The sequence below is a fragment of the Notolepis coatsorum genome (assembly GCF_963971535.1).
Source record: "Notolepis coatsorum genome assembly, chromosome: 3".
Taxonomy (NCBI): Eukaryota; Metazoa; Chordata; class Actinopteri; order Aulopiformes; family Paralepididae; genus Notolepis; species Notolepis coatsorum.
Window position 1 is genome coordinate 25,645,393 of NC_140167.1, and position 18,559 is coordinate 25,663,951.

General features: G+C 46.9%; 1 protein-coding gene across 1 annotated transcript in view; it reads left to right on the forward strand.

Moving 5' to 3' along the window:
- Positions 1 to 18,559, forward strand: part of col12a1a (collagen, type XII, alpha 1a) — a 105,042-nt gene that overhangs the window by 57,072 nt on the left and 29,411 nt on the right. The window contains exons 36-48 of the mRNA XM_084311126.1: positions 2,517 to 2,659; positions 6,700 to 6,829; positions 7,883 to 8,025; positions 8,962 to 9,091; positions 10,958 to 11,077; positions 12,115 to 12,261; positions 12,405 to 12,521; positions 14,519 to 14,671; positions 14,865 to 14,939; positions 15,413 to 15,552; positions 16,358 to 16,481; positions 17,012 to 17,155; positions 18,243 to 18,407. Of these exons, the coding sequence (XP_084167252.1) occupies positions 2,517 to 2,659; positions 6,700 to 6,829; positions 7,883 to 8,025; positions 8,962 to 9,091; positions 10,958 to 11,077; positions 12,115 to 12,261; positions 12,405 to 12,521; positions 14,519 to 14,671; positions 14,865 to 14,939; positions 15,413 to 15,552; positions 16,358 to 16,481; positions 17,012 to 17,155; positions 18,243 to 18,407 (1,731 nt within the window). The remainder of the gene's footprint in view (positions 1 to 2,516; positions 2,660 to 6,699; positions 6,830 to 7,882; positions 8,026 to 8,961; positions 9,092 to 10,957; positions 11,078 to 12,114; positions 12,262 to 12,404; positions 12,522 to 14,518; positions 14,672 to 14,864; positions 14,940 to 15,412; positions 15,553 to 16,357; positions 16,482 to 17,011; positions 17,156 to 18,242; positions 18,408 to 18,559) is intronic.

Genomic DNA, 18,559 nt, shown 5'->3' on the forward strand with positions numbered 1-18,559 from the left:
GTATATCAGTGTCATCCACATGTGGACTTTGTGCAACTTTGTGTTGCTTAGCAACGTGATTGATGTATTGCTCCTCGCGCTCTCGTTCTCTTGTGTACCAGCAACGCTCGCTGGCGCATTCTGGAGCGTTTTGACTTTGTGGTGAATCTGATTACGGGCTAAGTCAGTTATGAGATCTTAGATAGACAGTGTTCTCGAAACAAATGATCTAAAGATGATTAAGTCGGAGTGTTGTGTACAGTTAAAGACAGTGCAGGTGGAGTACTTTCAGACGTAGCGCATTCACACTCCCAAGTGATTGAGGGATTGAGTGGGGGGGGGGGGGTTGGACTTGTACATGGCCTAAAAATAGACCATGCGGTTATTACGGCTCAAGCGTTCAATGTCCGCATCCAAACAGTCTGCTATGTTCCGAAGGAGATCACAATAGAAACCCTTGTATGATCCTTGCGTGGAAAGAAAGGGTTTCTGTTGGAACCCAGCGATTAGATGTGGCTAAGGCAGTTTCGGGGGGAGAATAGAACAAAGCATGCAGCATGTGGAAGCATACTTTCGTGGAGGAGACATTTCAGATAATTTTTCCTCTGCCGGGAAGAATCTGGTCGTATCGGCAGAATGGAATGAACTCATTGGCCTCGGCTGCTGGCTCTCTCAACACCCGTATGTCAGTAAACTCCAATAAGGCATCCAGTCTGAGCTGTTGATTTGCTTCGTAAAAACCCATCCAAGCCCCTCTCAGCACCTCGTTTGCCAAGCCAAGCGGATTAGATGCCAATTGTTCCCCTCAATGCACGTTCAGATTCAGATTCCTTTATTAACGTTCCTCTCATACGGACGTGACGTAAAGTCTTAAAGACTCCAAATGGCGCTACAGTTGGATATACCACTTCGGTCGACTTCGCTAAGCATATTTTGAGGGGACCCGTCTGAGTTTCTCCCACAGATTCAACCCCTGAAAAAAAGAAGAACCTCTGTTGAGAATGAGTCAGCATTTGAGGGGTGATTGCGTAGGAAGGAATTCCTCGCCGTTGGCAACGTTATAGTGGCGCGTCCTCTGTTATTACGGTAATAGGGTCCATTTATAGGTTGGAATGACGGGTAGCGGTTAGAGTGATGGGCCGGTTTGGCTGGAATGGGCGTGAGGGGGGGGGGGGGGGAGGCGTTGGCTCTCCTATAGGGAAAAAAGACACCGTAGGGAGAGGAATGAATGGAGAGCATTTTATCGCTTTATGGCTCTCAGCTCTCTTGACTAAAGTCATGCTCCATGGGTTGTTTCTTGGTTGTTTTTTTCGTTTTTTTCACAGTTAATCCCGCCGTCCCTCAAGTAGCCGTGGTCTGGGTCAGAGTGGTCTTTTGGCTTTCCTTAGGCGGTACTAAATCACACAGGCTTGAATCCCTCAGTTTTCATCTCCCCCGAGGAGGCCGGGACATTGTAATTTAGTTTTTTGTTTTTGAAGACTTTGATGTCAAACTACCTCTTCTTTGGTTTTCATCTCCTTTGGAGTTACGTCAACTCTCTCCAACAAACATGCGAGCGGTCCAAGCAAGCTGCAACGCCTCTGTTTATCATCATCATTTCATTCATTTAACTTATGGATCTGCTTTGCAGTTTTCTTTGATATACAGTAGGCTATAGCCAACTCATTGCCTGGCTAAACAGCGCTGAGAGATTCAAAGCAGCTTTGCAGGAAAACAGTTTCAGTGTTCTCTGAAACCGTTGTGGAATCTCACTGGTTTTTTCTCCCCCCCCCCCCCCACGCTCTGCCTTTATGATGGTAAAGCGCTGAGTGGTACAAAGCCCGCAAAACATCTGCTTTTGTTGTTGTTGTTCTTTTTTTAGAGGACAATTTTCACAGAGGGTTAGCAGCGCAGACTCTTGGGCTTCTTCCTGACGAGCATCGTTAGGGTATTTAAAAAAAAGAAAGGCCCCGTTGATAGCAATATTGTTAAAGTGCCGTGTTAAGCTCAGCTCTGTGGGGTGTCTGGGGAGTACATTGTGTTTTACGTTTAAAGTTAACTGCGCGTCTGTCAACTATAGACTCGTCTAGACAATGTATAGTGAGCCGAGGACAAAGTGGCTTCCACAGTAACAGTGGGTTCCACAATAACAGTGGGTTTACCAGGAGTGTCAATGAGGCACTTCCAAAACGTGTGTAAAGGTAACTGCCAAATTGTTGGTTTCCAGCTGTCCCATTCACTCTCCCCCCTCCCCCTTTTGTCCTCTCCTCCCCCTACCCTCTCTCTTTCCACGTGTCTCTCTACCCCCCCGCCCCCCCCCCCCCACACATCTCTTAATTTCCTCTCATCTTGCTTCGCCACTTTTCCTCCTCCCTTGCTGCACTCCGACCCCAACCCTTCCTTATCTCCTCCCTTTGGACAATCACTTTCCCTCCCTCCCTCTCTCATTCCCTCCCTCCATCCCTCCCTCATCCATCTCTTCTCTCTCCTATCCCCAACTCCCTGTCCGAACCCCCTCCATCTGTCCTCCTCCTCGCTCTCTCTCCTCCCTCCCCCAGTGCCGCGTACCCCCGTCAAGAACATCCAGGTGTTCGGCCCCACCACCAACACCCTGAACGTGCGCTGGGAACCCGCCACGGGCCCCGTCCAGCAGTACCGGGTGGTCTACGCCCCACTGTCCGGCACCAGGCCCTCCGAGTCGGTGAGTGGTCACCCCCTGCTGTGAGGGGGGGGGGGGGGGGGCGGGGAGCGGGCACACACAGAAACACACAGAGAGACACACACACACACACACACACACACACACACACACACACACACACACACACACACACATACACACACACACACACACACACATACACAGACACACACACACAGACATACACAGACACACAGACACACACAGAGAGAGACACACACACACACACACAGACACACACACACACGCACACACACACACACACAGACATACACACACACACAGACACACACACACACACACACACACACAGACATACACAGACACACACAAATGAACTCCCCCACATCCTCCCCTCCCAAGGTCAGAGGTCCTAAGGTTGGGTCAAGCACTGAGAAACAGAGGTGTGTGTGTACTGTGGTCCAAAGCAACGGCTCATCTCACTTCCCCGACTCCCTCCAGGACAAGCAGTGGAACAGCCTCGCCCCAAACCGCTCACGGAGATCAAATTGGCCAGTTCTCTAAATCGTGTGTGTATGTGTGTGACTTGTTGTGTGTGTGTGACTTGTTGTGTGCGCCTTGAGTGCATGCCAGCTACGTTCTCTCTTTTGAACAAACGTCATTAAGCCAAGGTTGTGTACATTAAAGGAACACGCCAACATTTTGGGAAAGCTTATCATCTCTCTCCAGAGAGAGACAAGAAGATAGATACCAGTCTCCTCTCTGTGCGTTCAGTAGAAAGCTATCTGGCTGCACATTAGCCTAGCTTAGCACAATGAATGGAAGCGGACAGGTCCGGTTAGCCTAGGCATTGTTCAACTAACACCTCTCCCGAAGGCTAACCGGACCTGTCCGCTTCCAGTCATTGTGCTAAGCTAGGCTAACGTGCAGCCAGATAGCTTTCTACTGATCGCACAGAGAGGAAACTGGTATCTATCTTCTTGTCTCTCTCTGGAGAAGACGGTGAGCTAATTTCCCCAAATGTTGGCGTGTTCTTTTAAAGCGGAAGTTCCTTAATCGCAAGCCCTCTTCTCTCCTCGGTCTGTGGCCTCTGGCATCATTGTGGCCAAATCTCCACTCTGACGGTGCTTAACAGATTCCCCCCCCCCAAAAAAACAACATCTCCTTAGAGGAACATGACAACATTATGGGAAATGCACTTACTGTCTTCTCCAGACAAGTCAGACAAGAAGATAGACACCAATTTCCTCAACTGAACGCACAGAGAGGCAATTGGTATCTATCTTTGTGTCTGATTTTGGCTAATGTATCATAATGTCAACATGTTCCCCAATAAACGTGCAGACTTCGTGAGTGCTCCAGTGTCTTACTCTGGGTATATAGTCTAGTCTGAAGTGCCCTGATGAAAGGTTTGCTTATATGTACTGTCCTCTCGCTGTTGAGCACCAAAGCCATCCTAGTCTAAACTCACGCACGCACACACACACACACACACGCACGCACGCACGCACGCACGCACACACACACACACACACGCGCGCGCGTGCACGCGCGCGGCCCGTAAGAAAATTAAACCCTCGAGACCCGCCGCTTTATTGGGAGTCAAAAAGCGGGAGGTCTTTGAAGAGTGATGCAGTTTCTATTTTATGGATAAAGAGAGGGAGAGAGACGGAGAAGAAGAGAGAACGAGGGAGAGGGAGAGAGAGAGAGGTACTCTCTTTCTTTATCCTCCAGCATGCGTGTCATGTAGTATTTATGGAGGGCCTTTTCCGCGGCCGTAGCCAATGGACGCACGTCAGCTGCAATGTGGGGGTTGTCAGGCAACACTGTCCAATATACAGTAACACTGGGCAGTGATTTGTTACCGGCTTAACTAAGCAGCTTGTAATATCGCTTTTTACATGTCGTGAGGGGGAACACTACAGCACTCAAACTGCCAAACTCCTGACAATAAAGTTTTGATCAGGCGAGTCAGAAGCTCTGGTGGACGCGGGAGAGCACTGGGACTGGGGCCTGGCGCAACGGGACCCCTAGGATCAAACGACGAGGTGAACCAGAGGAGACAGGGACACTTTGTCTAGCTGGCATAAAGACATAAAGACAGGGGTCGGGAGACAGGGGCACTTCGTCATCTAGCTGGCATGAAGACATAACGACCGGGGTCAGGAGATGAGAGGAGAGGGGCTCGTTAGATTTATGTGTCACGCACACACACACACACACATACTGTACACACACAGGTACTGTATGCAAACAGACACACACACATGCGCGCACACACACGCGCACACACACACACGCGCGCGCGCGCACACACACGCGCACGCACGCACGCACACACGCACACACACACACACAGACACACACATACACACACATACACACACACTAGCCTAAGGCTCACATGGATAAGTCAAGATTTCAGTCACACATACAAACACCTGAACATTCATATCCTGATGAATTGAAAATGGGGGACCCTGATGTAAACAAGACGAAAGTCTTTCTCTGGTCTGCATCCCCTTAACAATTGTTTGTATTGAGCCGTACTGTATTGTACCCATTCTGCAATCTGTTAATAATGTTTACAATCAATCAATGCTCTGGACACCCGCATGCTCTGAACACGGTATTCTTCCAATCACCTACACCTGTGCTCATGAATAGACACATACTCACACGTGAATATGCACGTACACATACCTGTTCAGTGTTCACACACATGCAAACGCATGCATACTGACACATACACCAACAGGGACACGTCCATACAGACACACACACACACACACACACACACACACACACACACACACACACGCACGCACGCACGCACGCACGCACGCACGCACGCACGCACGCACGCACGCACGCACGCACGCACACACACACACACACACACACACACACACACACACACACACACACACACACACACACACACACACACACACACACACACACACACAGGTTTTAACCAGGGCGGGGGTGGGGGGGGGGAGCCCTGGGGCAGTGGTGACCTGACGGGTCTTCTCACTCTCACTCACACTCTCACTCACTCTCACTGACAGACGTTGCAGATGAGGTGTCGAGGTCGGAGGAGGCGGGTGCCGCTGTAATCAGCTGTCACCACCCTCAGCTTGTGTTATTATACCCCCTCCCCCAACCCCCATCCCCACCCCCTAATCCCAACATCAAAGCAGCACACGGCTCTCCCTTTCACCAGGCGCTTACAACATAAAGTGGTCGTTGAGTGAGAAGAAGCTATTAGTAGGGCGAGGACAACAAAACAGCTGTCGGACAAGGAGAGGGAAAGGTCTTGTGTGTGTGTGTGTGTGTGTGTGCGTGTGTGCGTGTGTGTGTGTTGTTTGGGGGTCTGTGTCTGTAATCCCAATAATTACAGGCTAAAGATAACATGTACTTGTAGTAGCATAATCAATCCATAGCACTTCATCACCCCAAAGTACACAGACTCTACTTGAACACCCAAACGCGGACATTTTCAGCTAATGATATTCGAATGAAAGGCGAAAGGAATTGCCGCTGACAGTCGAAAACCTTGTGTCTCCAAAAGGGGTTTTCAAGGAATGAAGAAAAAATGGTTTCTCGTGCTCAGATTGACACTTGTGTATTTTTTTTATGTTTGGAGTGGGTCCCACGGTCCTCGGGTTCATGGGAGACACAAGGTTTTCCGTCCCAACAGCACCGATACGTACGTATAGAATAGAATATAAATACTTTATTCATCCCGAGGGAAGTTTGGTACTACAAATCGCTCACAGTAAACAGTAAACATTTAGGTAGACAAACAAAAGTCACGAATAAGAATAAGAATAAGCCTAAGAATAAAATACGGTCCGGTATATACATTTGTTACATTCTAATATACAATATACAGTAAAAATATACAGAAATATATACAATGCAAATACTGTGAGGCACAGTGATGCATTATAAAGTCTGATGGCTGTCGGCATGAAGGACTTCCTGTGCCGTTCAGTGCTACATCTTGGGAGTCTGAGTCTAGCACTGAGAGAGAGTCTGTGACCCCTGACCTTGTGCCGCGTGTCTCCGTGCAGATCGTAGTCCCGGCGGACACCACCACAGCTCTTCTGGAGCAGCTGCTGCCAAACACGCCCTACAACGTGGGCGTGGTGGCCCTGTACGCCGACGGAGAGGGACCCGCCATCAGTGACGCGGGCACGACACGTAAGAACCTGCACCCAAAACAACACTAGACACAAGCGTCTCAGAGTGTGGAGGATAATCTGAACAATAGTCATCGGGCTTCATACGCATCGATGTTGGAATGTCGATCCAGTGTTTTGTTTAGTTTTTTCCAGTTAAAAGATACTGTAATGGGAAATATTAAAGGACTAAACGATGAGCCGTTTACAAATCATTCTGAGTCATTATTAATAATAAGAAGAACGTTTATTTCACTGTGGCCACATATGAAAGGACAGTCTATAGTCAGAGACAATATGTTAACCCACTAGCGTCTGGCCATAGACTGACCCAGAGCGCTGTTCACACGTATGTTAAATACACAGTTGTCAGACATAACATAATATATCAGATATGATGACGAAGGTAAACAAAAATGGTTCTCAGTCAGTGGGAACAACAACAAAGAAGTTATGGCTGGCGAGATGTCAGTCCATTGGAGTCTTCTTAAAGAGACATACACACATTAACCAGTCAACCTGGTCACACTGAAAGTCAAGCTGTATAACATGATATCTCAACACAGATCTATAAGAACATGATAATATATTCCACGACAATACCATCAGATAAGATAAGATATTCCTTTATTGATCCCCTTGGGGAAATTATGGCGTCATAGCAGCATGGGGGATGGGGGAGGGGAGGGGAGGTACAGGTATGGGCTGGGTAATAGTAGAAAGACATAAATATAGGCAATAAAATAATAATAAAAATAAACGGTGTAAACAATATAATTAACTCTGAATAATGGGAAAGTAAACAGTGTAATAAAAGGTGCAGATGAGGGTCTGTGTGCCACATCAGTTATATTATGCATTACAATAAATATGGGCAATAACGAATGGAGAAAGAAGACGGACAGTATTTTAATATTAGTTTGTTTCTATTGGTCAGGATGTACGATTGTCATAATGTTGAATTACAATTAGCTCAGTGGCTGAACCTGTGTTTTTTTTGTGTGACTTTTGGTCTCGTAAAAAAACCTGAACACTTCAATCGTTCACATTAACCCTTTGTTTTTCCCTCCGCCAGTTCCCCGTAGTGGCCCTAGGAACCTGCGTGTGTTCGACCCCACCACCAGCACTCTGTCTGTGACCTGGGAGCACGCCGACGGCCCCGTCCAGCAGTACCGCATCACCTACGCCCCCACCACCGGAGACCCCATCGAGGAGCATGTATGTAGACGCAGGGGAAAACTAAAAAAGATTACCGCGGCGCACACTGTGTTCTTTATCGTTAAAAGCAATACGATTTTGTTTTGAGTGACATACTGGGGTTGACAGTGGCTCAGGAGCTCGAGCGGTCGTTTGGTAAATCTCTCTCTGACACAGTGATATGATATGTCCTCTTGTCCCGCGCAGACTACAGTACCAGGCATCTCTCTCTGACACAGTGATATGTCCCCTTGTCCCGCGCAGACTACAGTACCAGGCATCTCTCTCTGACACAGTGATATGTCCTCTTGTGCCGCGCAGACTACAGTACCAGGCATCTCTCTCTGACACAGTGATATGTCCTCTTGTCCCGCGCAGACTACAGTACCAGGCGTCTCTCTCTGACACAGTGATATGTCCTCTTGTCCCGCGCAGACTACAGTACCAGGCATCTCTCTCTCTGACACAGTGATATGTCCTCTTGTCCCGCGCAGACTACAGTACCAGGCGTCTCTCTCTGACACAGTGATATGTCCTCTTGTCCCGCGCAGACTACAGTACCAGGCATCTCTCTCTGACACAGTGATATGTCCTCTTGTCCCGCACAGACTACAGTACCAGGCATCTCTCTCTGACACAGTGATATGTCCTCTTGTCCCGCGCAGACTACAGTACCAGGCATCTCTCTCTGACACAGTGATATGTCCTCTTGTCCCGCGCAGACTACAGTACCAGGCATCTCTCTCTCTGACACAGTGATATGTCCTCTTGTCCCGCGCAGACTACAGTACCAGGCATCTCTCTCTGACACAGTGATATGTCCTCTTGTCCCGTGCAGACTACAGTACCAGGCGTCTCTCTCTGACACAGTGATACAGTATGTCCTCTTGTCCCACGCAGACTACAGTACCAGGCGTCTCTCTCTGACACAGTGATATGTCCTCTTGTCCCACGCAGACTACAGTACCAGGCAACAGCAACAATGTGATCCTGCAGAACCTGGATCCAGACACACCCTACAACATCAAGGTGACCGCCATCTATGCGGACGGACCAGGAGGAGAGCTGGAGGGAGATGGTCACACAGGTAGGATCCATACTATCATACTAGTCTGTCTGCAAGGCGGCAGGACAAGTTTACCACAGGTAGAATCCATACTACCATACTAGTCTGTCTGCAAGGCAGCAGGACAAGTTTACCACAGGTAGCATCCATACTATCATACTAGTCTGTCTATGGAAATGGGTTTTATGGTTATCCAAGATTCTCCCTTTTACAGACATGCCCTATTCATGCTAATCTCATGCAGTTTTGGAGCAAAACTATGTTTTTCTGCATTGTAATACAAATCTATAATGTTTGCCCTAAACAGGAATTGCATAAATTGGGTGGATCGGTAACAATGTTAGTCACCATAGAAGCCATTTCAATATAGTGAGAACATTTTTTGGTAACTTGAACCTCACTGTATAAGATGACCTATTGTGACCTCTAGGATAATCGCAGCCTCATGAAACTTTACACCCACAGACTAGAGACCTGGGCCATTCAGGGGATATATGGCATGCCAAGATATATTGAAAGTAAAGCAACATACTGACCCCTAGCAGCTGAAATGACATACTGTGCTTAATGGCGCCTTTAACAAGCTTTTGTTTTGAATCATTTTATAGGAAAAAGGTTGCTCACAGAGTTCAAGTGCTCATTAAAAAATCATCTCCATTGCCCTGTCAAAACCCATGTGAGATGAGCACTTAGGGGCTGTTGTAAAAAAATATAGTCTCCCAGGGGGCACGCCCCTGGACCCCCCATAGAAGGAGCTGAGCCTTAAGTTCAAACTCTGGCGACGCCCCTGTGAGCCACTGATTATAATCATGGATCATTGAAAGAATAATAGCAAAATTATTTAACTTGGCCCCCACAGAAGAGCCAGGAGCACAGAGAGAGGAACGTGCCAGAGAATTCTGAACTGGCTGTCCTCCAGCGGCGGGAGAGATATCACACTAGTAAAGCAACCTGTCCTGCCCAATTTCCCACTTGCAAATCAAAGAGAGACTTTGCTTTTCCTCCCACCTCGCAGTATCACCAAGCTCCTTATGGAGGCTTGTAAATGTCTTGGAGTTTATCTGACATCTGACTGGTTTTATGCCGAAATGACACGCGACTCTGTATGAGCTCCCAGTGTTTTTTTTATTTTATCGTTCCAAGCCCTCATGGGCGCTCTTCGTCCCGGAAAGGAGATGTGTGATGTGTGTGTGTGTGTGTGTGTGTGTGTGTGTGTGTGTGTGTGTGTGTGTGTGTGTGTGTGTGTGTGTGTGTGTGTGTGTGTGTGTGTGTGTGTGTGTGTGTGTGTGTGTGTGTGTGTGTGTGTGTGTGTGTGTGTGTGTGTGTGTGTGTGTGTGTGTGTGTGTGTGTGTGTGTGTGTGTGTGTGCGCGTGTGTGTGTGTGTGTGTGTGTGTGTGTGTGTGTGTGTGTGTGTGTGTGTGTGTGTGTGTGTGTATTCTGACTACTTGGTCTTATATATATATATATATATATATATATATATATATATATATATATATATATATATATATATATATATATATATATATATATATATATATATATATATATATATATATATATATATATATATATATGAAGCCATAAGGAACCAGGGAGAGCCATAATGCTGTAGACAGTTTGCAGTGGGATGCATTGCTAGGAGACTGTAGTTGATTTTCACAGTTATCAACAGCTCTTCCTGACATCAGAATTGTAGTCCGTTCCTAGAACGCTGGTTTATGTTTTTGTTGTCAAGTTGAAACCGCTTATGATCACCACACTACTCACAATTCAGTAGTAGTAATAGTAATAGTAGTAATTGCATTGGACATTTGAAGAGCGTTGTGCTGTCGGTCCATTCAGTGTTGTGATTCTGCATGTATTCTGTGTCTCTCTCTCCCACAGTGGGCATGCTTGGCCCCAGTAATCTGCGTGTGTCTGACGAGTGGTACACCCGCTTCAGGGTGTCCTGGGACGCTGCCCCCACCAAGGTCACCGGATACAAGATCATCTACCAGCCCGAAGGTACGCGGGCCATATCTGTGACACAACATGTACTTTACATATAGAAGTTACAGTAGTCACTCCAAGCCATAAACTTGAGCTTTTTTTTTTCTTTCTTTTCTTTTTTTTTGTTTTTTAAGGAAAACTGAATTTATTTCCTTTATAATGAAGTAAGTTGGAAGGCTGACAGAATATAGGCTGAGAGAGACAGAGTAGTGGAGACACAGGAGAGAAGGTTCTTTATTGAGACAGTATGAAGGCTGAGAGGGAGACAGAGTGGTGGAGGCACAGGAGAGAATGTTCTTTATTGAGACAGTATGAAGGCTGAGAGGGAGACAGAGTGGTGGAGGCACAGGAGAGAAGGTTCTTTATTGAGACAGTAAGAAGGCTGAGAGGGAGACAGGAGGAATAAAAGAGAACGAAAAAGAAAGAAACATTCCCTTACCTTTGAAATATAGATATTTTGTCAGTGCGCTTCATTCTTGTGCAGAACATCTCTCTTCCGAGGCAAACTTGGTTTCTTCTGATCTGGCTCAAACCCACCTGATTACCCATCGTCTAGTTACCAAGCTAGTGTTACAAGACACAGGACAGAAGGTTCTTTATTGAGACAGTAGGAAGGCTGAGCGGGAGACAGAGAGGTTCTTTATTGAGACAGTAGGAAGGCTGAGCGGGAGACAGAGAGGTTCTTTATTGAGACAGTAGGAAGGCTGAGCGGCAGACAGAGTAGTGGAGACACAGGAGAGAAGGTTCTTTATGAAACAATAGGAAGACTGAGAGGGAGACAGAGAGGTTCTTTATTGAGACAGTAGGAAGGCTGAGCGGGAGACAGAGTATTGGAGACACAGGAGAGAAGGTTCTTTATGAAACAATAGGAAGGCTGAGAGGGAGACAGAGAGGTTCTTTATTGAGACAGTAGGAAGGCTGAGCGGGAGACAGAGTAGTCGAGACACAGGATATCGGGTTCTTTATTGAGACAGTTTCTTAACCTCTACACCATCTCTGGGCACCCGTATTGTGCGTTTGCATTGACATTAAACTCATGTGTTTCCTCCCAGGTTCAGATCAGTCTCTGGAGGTGTTTGTGGGTGATGTGATCACCCATCAGCTGCCCAACCTGCAGCCCGGTACCACCTACGACCTCAAGGTAGTGGCCCAGTACGACTCCGGCGTCAGTGCACCTCTGGTTGGTCAAGGAACAACACGTATGTAGATATGGCTGATTTCTTTATTTTATTTGATTGCTCAACTGATTCATATATTGATCTACGTTTTTGTCAATGCCATTGACTTGCATGGTCATATTAAGTGTGTCAATGTTAATTATGAGAATGGACTTTCTCCACAGTGTTCCTGAATGTGAGCGACCTCACCACCTACGATGTCAGCTATAACTCATTCTGCATCCAGTGGACCCCCCACAGAGCCGCCACCTCCTATAGGCTCAAAGTCAATCCTTTTGATCGTAAGTACATTCCTTTATTAAATACTATAGAAATATTGACTATAGATTAGAACCCATAGACTAAATGCTAAATTCAGCTAAAGTTCTTGGACTAAGGGGCTTGGATTAATTTACTCTTATCTTCTCTTCTTTGTTTTATCTAGTGTGTAGATCCAGCATTAAAACCACCATGTCATCCTGAAAGGGTTATTGTCAAATAGCTAAACCTATATTTCTGTCTATATTTATCTTTTTTGCCATGGCCACTTATCCATCTGGTTAGGTTAACTTCCTAGCGCTTGACAGCTGTATACAAAAAAGGAAAGAATGTAGCCGCCAGTGGCAATTCCGGGGTTCAAGCCAACATGGACTGTTTAGATGTCAAGATAATTTCACACATATGGTTCAACAGTGTTATGAAACATATCCTGCGAGCTTTGTGATGATTGGCCCAATGGTTGTTGACTTTGGTCTATTTATGTGCTGAGTTCTTACCCCCCTTTTGAAGTTCATTGGTCTATATCGTCAAAACACAAAACGTTATCAACAAGCTTTTAATACGATCGGTCCAGTAATGATCCACAGAAAATCTGGTAGCAATTAGACCATGGTTTAGGAAGAGATATCAAAAATGTATGAAAATCCAATATGGCAGACTTTATGGGTCCTTGAGGCAAGTTTGTAGAGTGAGGATACTAGGTGTTGTGTAAATCAGACTTACGGCATAGGAGTTATGACCTTTAAAATTTCAAATTGACCTATAATTATAGGGCCCCTATCAGGCCGGTTGGGGTAATTTCATGTCACCATTTTCCCAGTGGTGGCCATTTTATATGGGTATTTAAGCGCCATTGTTTTTTATTTGTCATGTAACCCTGATGAAGGCATGTTGCCGAAACGAGTTGGCTTTAATTGTATGAATGAAGAACATTCTTTTTAGAACATCCATCGGCCTCCAAAGAGTTGTCTCCCTTGTCGCTACCATTTACCATCTTACCGGAATTTGCGCAAACACTTCTGAAAAAGAAGGAGAAAAATAACAATAATAAAGAAGCACAGAAACAATGCCCCTCCAGGGCTTCAACTCGTAATTATGTTTACTGTACTGCAGATGGAAGAAGAACACTTAGTGCTATTATGTCAGTTTCTTGGGTAGCAACACTAAACATTAGACTGGACTGTGGTCTCTGGGCGCCGGACTGTAGCTGCCCACTGCTCCTAACTAGTCCTAACCTAATGATGACATTGTTCTTTCCCTCTCCTCTCCTCTCCTCTCCTCTCCTCTCCTCTCCTCTCCTCTCCTCTCCTCTCCTCTCCTCTCCTCTCCTCTCCTCTCCTCTCCTCTCCTCTCCTCTCCTCTCCTCCTCTCCTCTCTTCTCCTTTCCACCCCTCTCCACTCATCTTGTCTCATCTCCACTCCTCTCCTCTCCTCTCCTCTCCTCTCCTCTCCACCCCTCTCCTCTCCTCTCCTCTCCTCTCCTCTCCTCTCCTCTCCTCTCCTCTCCTCTCCTCTCCCCTCCACCCCTCTCCTCTCCTCTCCTCTCCTCTCCTCTCCTCTCCTCTCCTCTCCTCTCCTCTCCTCTCCACCCCTCTCCTCTCCTCTCCACCCCTCTCCTCTCTTCACCCCTCTCCACTTATCTTGTATCATCTCCACTTCTCTCCTCTCCTCTCCTCTCCTCTCCTATCCACCCCTCTCCTCTCCTCTCCACCTCTCTCCTCTCTTCACCCCTCTCCACTCATCTTGTCTCATCTCCACTCCTCTCCTCTCCTCTCCTCTCCTCTCCTCTCCTCTCCTCTCCTCTCCTCTCCACCCCTCTCCTCTCCTCTCCTCTCCTCTCCTCTCCTCTCCACCCCTCTCCTCTCCTCTCCTCTCCTCTCCTCTCCTCTCCTCTCCTCTCCTCTCCTCTCCTCTCCTCTCCTCTCCACCCCTCTCCTCTCCTCTCCACCCCTCTCCTCTCTTCACCCCTCTCCACTCATCTTGTCTCGTCTCCACTTCTCTCCTCTCCTCTCCTCCCCAGCCGCTAACAGTGGAGCCAGAGAGATTACCGTCACCGGCTCAGAGAGCAAGTACTGCTTCGAAGGCCTGACCCCTGACGCCCTCTACAATGCCACCGTCTACACCCAGACCCCCAACCTGGAGGGCCCCGGAGTCAGCGTCAAGGAGAGGACACGTAAGGAAATTGCATGACGAATTATGTGTGCACACACGAGATAACCCACTGTTGTGAGAGGGAGAATTCCAGTCTATGGCCTAATGCACGACATACGTCCTCAGTTTTTAATCCATCATATAAATGAGCGGATCCGCCCCAGTTGCTTTAGCATGTAGCCTCTAACTGTGTGTGTTTCTGACTTGTGTTGCAGTGATTAAACCCACCCTGGCCCCAACCGAGCCCCCCACCCCTCCTCCCCCAGCAAGCCTGCCCCCTGCACTGGATGGTAAGGAAATGTTTGAAGCCTGCTACCAGCTAGCATCATTATGCTGAAAGTGATTACTTTCTTGTGACTTTAGCTCCATGTGAGGACAGTTTGTATGGTATTGCGCTGGTAACGCGACCATAGCACCATTTCTGTTGATAAGTAACCTAGAGTCTCCACTCACATGGACAGTGGCTCACCTGGGGGTGACAGTGACTCGGGAGGTAGAGCAGTCGTCTGGTAATCCGGAGGTTCCCGGTTCGATTCCCGCTCCTCCCGGGCAGCGCGTCGAAGTGTCGTTGAGCAAGACACTTAACCCCTAACTGCTCCCGATGTGCAGGTTGGCACCGTGCATGGTTGCCTCCGCCGTCGGTGTGTGAATGTGTGAGTGAATGGGTGAAATGTGAGGAACAAATTGTAAAGAGCTTTGGATAAAAGCGCTATATAAATGCAGCCACTTACCATTCACTCACCCTCATATTCCTCTACCACAGTGTGTAAAGGAGCCAAGGCTGACCTGGTGTTCCTCATTGATGGCTCCTGGAGCATTGGAGACGACAGCTTCGCCAAGGTGATCCAGTTTGTCTTCAGCATGACTGGAGCCTTCGACGTCATCAACTCCAACGGCATGCAGGTCAGTGTCACGTGGGGAGCCGCCTTGGGGGTTGTATCTCTCAGTAGGGGCGACAGTGGCTCGGGAGGTAGAGCAGTCGTCTGGCAATCTGATTCCCGATTCCTCCCGGGCAGCGTGTTGATGTGTCCTTGAGCAAGACACTTAACCCCTAATTGCTCCCGATGAGCAGGTTGGCACCTTGCATGGTTGCCTCCGCCGTCGGTGTGTGAATGTGTGAGTGAATGTGTGAGTGAATGGGTAAAATGTGAGTAACAAATTGTAAAGCGCTTTGGATAAAAGTTCTATATAAAAAAGCAGCCATTTAGATGTTCAGTTGTTTAAGTTTATTTAAAAATAATTTACCCAGGGACAGTGCACATTAATGATCAATGTAAATGTGCCAGAATTAGCTAATGAGCTAGTTTTCATCTGTAGTCCCGGCCTACCATGCATGTCTTTATGGTGTGGGAGGAAACCAGAGTACCTGGAGGAAACCCACGCGAACACAGGGAGAACATGCTAACTCCACACAGAAAGGCTGGGGGCTGGGGGCTGGGTTGTTAGCAGACGGTGGAATCTCAACATCCGCCCCCTCTCTTAGCGTGACTGGCGAAAGTGAAGCAAATAAATCTATCTGTGATCAGATGGTCAAGAAAAGAGGGCGGAGCTTGAGATAGGTCGCTCGTGTGGGCGTGGGCTATCTTTGACCTTCTTTTAGAATATTCTGCCTTTTTGGAATATTTTGCCTCATCTCATTATTCATGCTAGTATGTCATTCTCAATCTCCCTTTTTCTCTCTCTCTTTTTTTTCCACGTTCTTCTTCAGGTGTCATTTGTACAGTTCAGTGATGATGCCAAGACCGAGTTCAAGCTGAACACATATCATGACAAGGGTGTGGTGCTGTCAGCGCTGCAGATGGTCCGTTACAGAGGCGGAAACACCAAGACAGGTACATCGAAAACCACTGTGTGAACTTGATTCACCAATTACTCTCAATGACAGATCTTAATATACATTTAATTGTGAGCCACATGAATCAAAGTACAATCTAAGTCAAATTAATTGATGAATGCTTGCCATCACGGCCAACTAGTTGGCGATATTGGCTTTAAGAGTAGGGAGGGGTGTGGGCTGTATACCCTTGGTTCTCCCCAAGGTGTGAGATTTAAGCTATTATTGGACCAATCCAAAACTGTTACATGATATTATTTGACTACAGATATATAAGACAATACTTTGAGTTGGAAATCCTATTGAGATACTTCATGGACAAGTATGAATACGCTCAATTGCTTGAAATAGGATGTGATGTCCACTGAGGTTTTGATGATTCAAGTTAAATCTTACAGATTTTGAATACGGTACAATAAAAAAATCTCCGATGCCGACCAAACTGATCAAATCAACCCAAAGGAGAACTGTTGGTGTTTATATGAGGCTATAATGTTATCTCTGTCGTCCCCTGTCGTCTCTGTCCAGGCGTTGCCCTGAAGCACGTCTACGAGAAGGTGTTCACGAAGGACTCCGGCATGAGGAGGACGGTCCCCAAGGTGCTGGTGGTGGTCACGGACGGACGCTCCCAGGACGACGTCAAGAAGGAGGCCCTGAAACTGCAGCACTCAGGTACGTCGAGATACATCTCAAAACAAGATGGGAATCTTTTTTATTTCTTTTTAATTTGATTATTTCTACTTGTTTTTGTGTGTGCATATATACCCTGCAGAGATGTTTCAAATTGTAAATGTTTTTGTTTACTCCCAAGTAAACACTTTTTAAATAAAATACATTTAACCTGTGACGGAAAATACTAAACGCGTCTTTTCTCAAACAAATCTTTATTTTCCACATAAAGATATGTATATACAGTATATATGACAGCATCTATGTGTTATATAAATATAACAACGTAAAAACAGTATACACAGATTCACTGACCATCAGAGAGTTAGAGAGAACGCCACTATGTTCACATCTATGGAACGCACTCATTTCTGGCAAAAGACAGGACAGACATCCTTTTATTCGTAATGGTGGACATCGTTTGTGTTGTAGCGAGTTTTCCGGCCGACACAAAGTTTGGATGAACTCGCGCAGCAGCAGCCCGCAGTGAATGGTAATTGGCAGATAATTTGACTCAGTAAAATAGATGAATAAAAAACGATTCATATGCCTATTTAACTACACTAACGAGCCTCGTAAAAAGAAACAACGAGAGTGACTCACATTATAGCGGCTGCTGTCTCGACTCCGGAGCTGAATAAGCCGGTCAACATGCTCAGGGCTGAGATGCAGCCGGGTGACGGTCAGTCCAGCGGCTGAAAACACCCGCTGACGTCGCAGGGACGCAGAGGTGGGGCACCTCCCTCCCTTCAATTTTGGGAATGTCCCTCAGAACCAGTGGCGCTATAATCAGTTGGAGTACTTCGTAATTCATATAATTATTTCATACCAACATTAGATCAACCAAATCCCATGCGATCGTTCAAATTCTTAATGGACCAACGATTAATCATCCCTTGATGTTCTCCTATCAGTTCCAATGTTGGCTGATCTAAGAACTAAGAAACGAAGAAAAATCATTGTGATGATAGAATTGGCCATGGCTGATGGAAGCTTAACAATGCTGTCTGTATCGTGTGTGTGTGTGTGTGTGTGTGTGTGCGTGCGTGTGTGTGTGTGTGTGTGTATTCTGACTACTTGGTCCCATCAGGCTACAGCGTGTTCGTGGTGGGTGTGGCGGACATCGACGCGACAGAGCTCAGGAACATCGGCAGCAAGCCCAGCGAGAGGCACGTGTTCGTGGTGGACGACTTTGACGCCTTTGCCAAGATCCAGGACAACCTGATCACCTTCATCTGCGAGACGGCCACTTCCAGTAAGGCAGAGATTAATATTGTGATTAAGTATCACAGTAACCAACAGTAATCAATACCCATACGCCTCAGCTTCCTTTGACACTTGGAAACGTGTAGTTGTACAGTAGTCGTCATGTTACAGATGCAACTACTGCGGTAATCATGCACCATT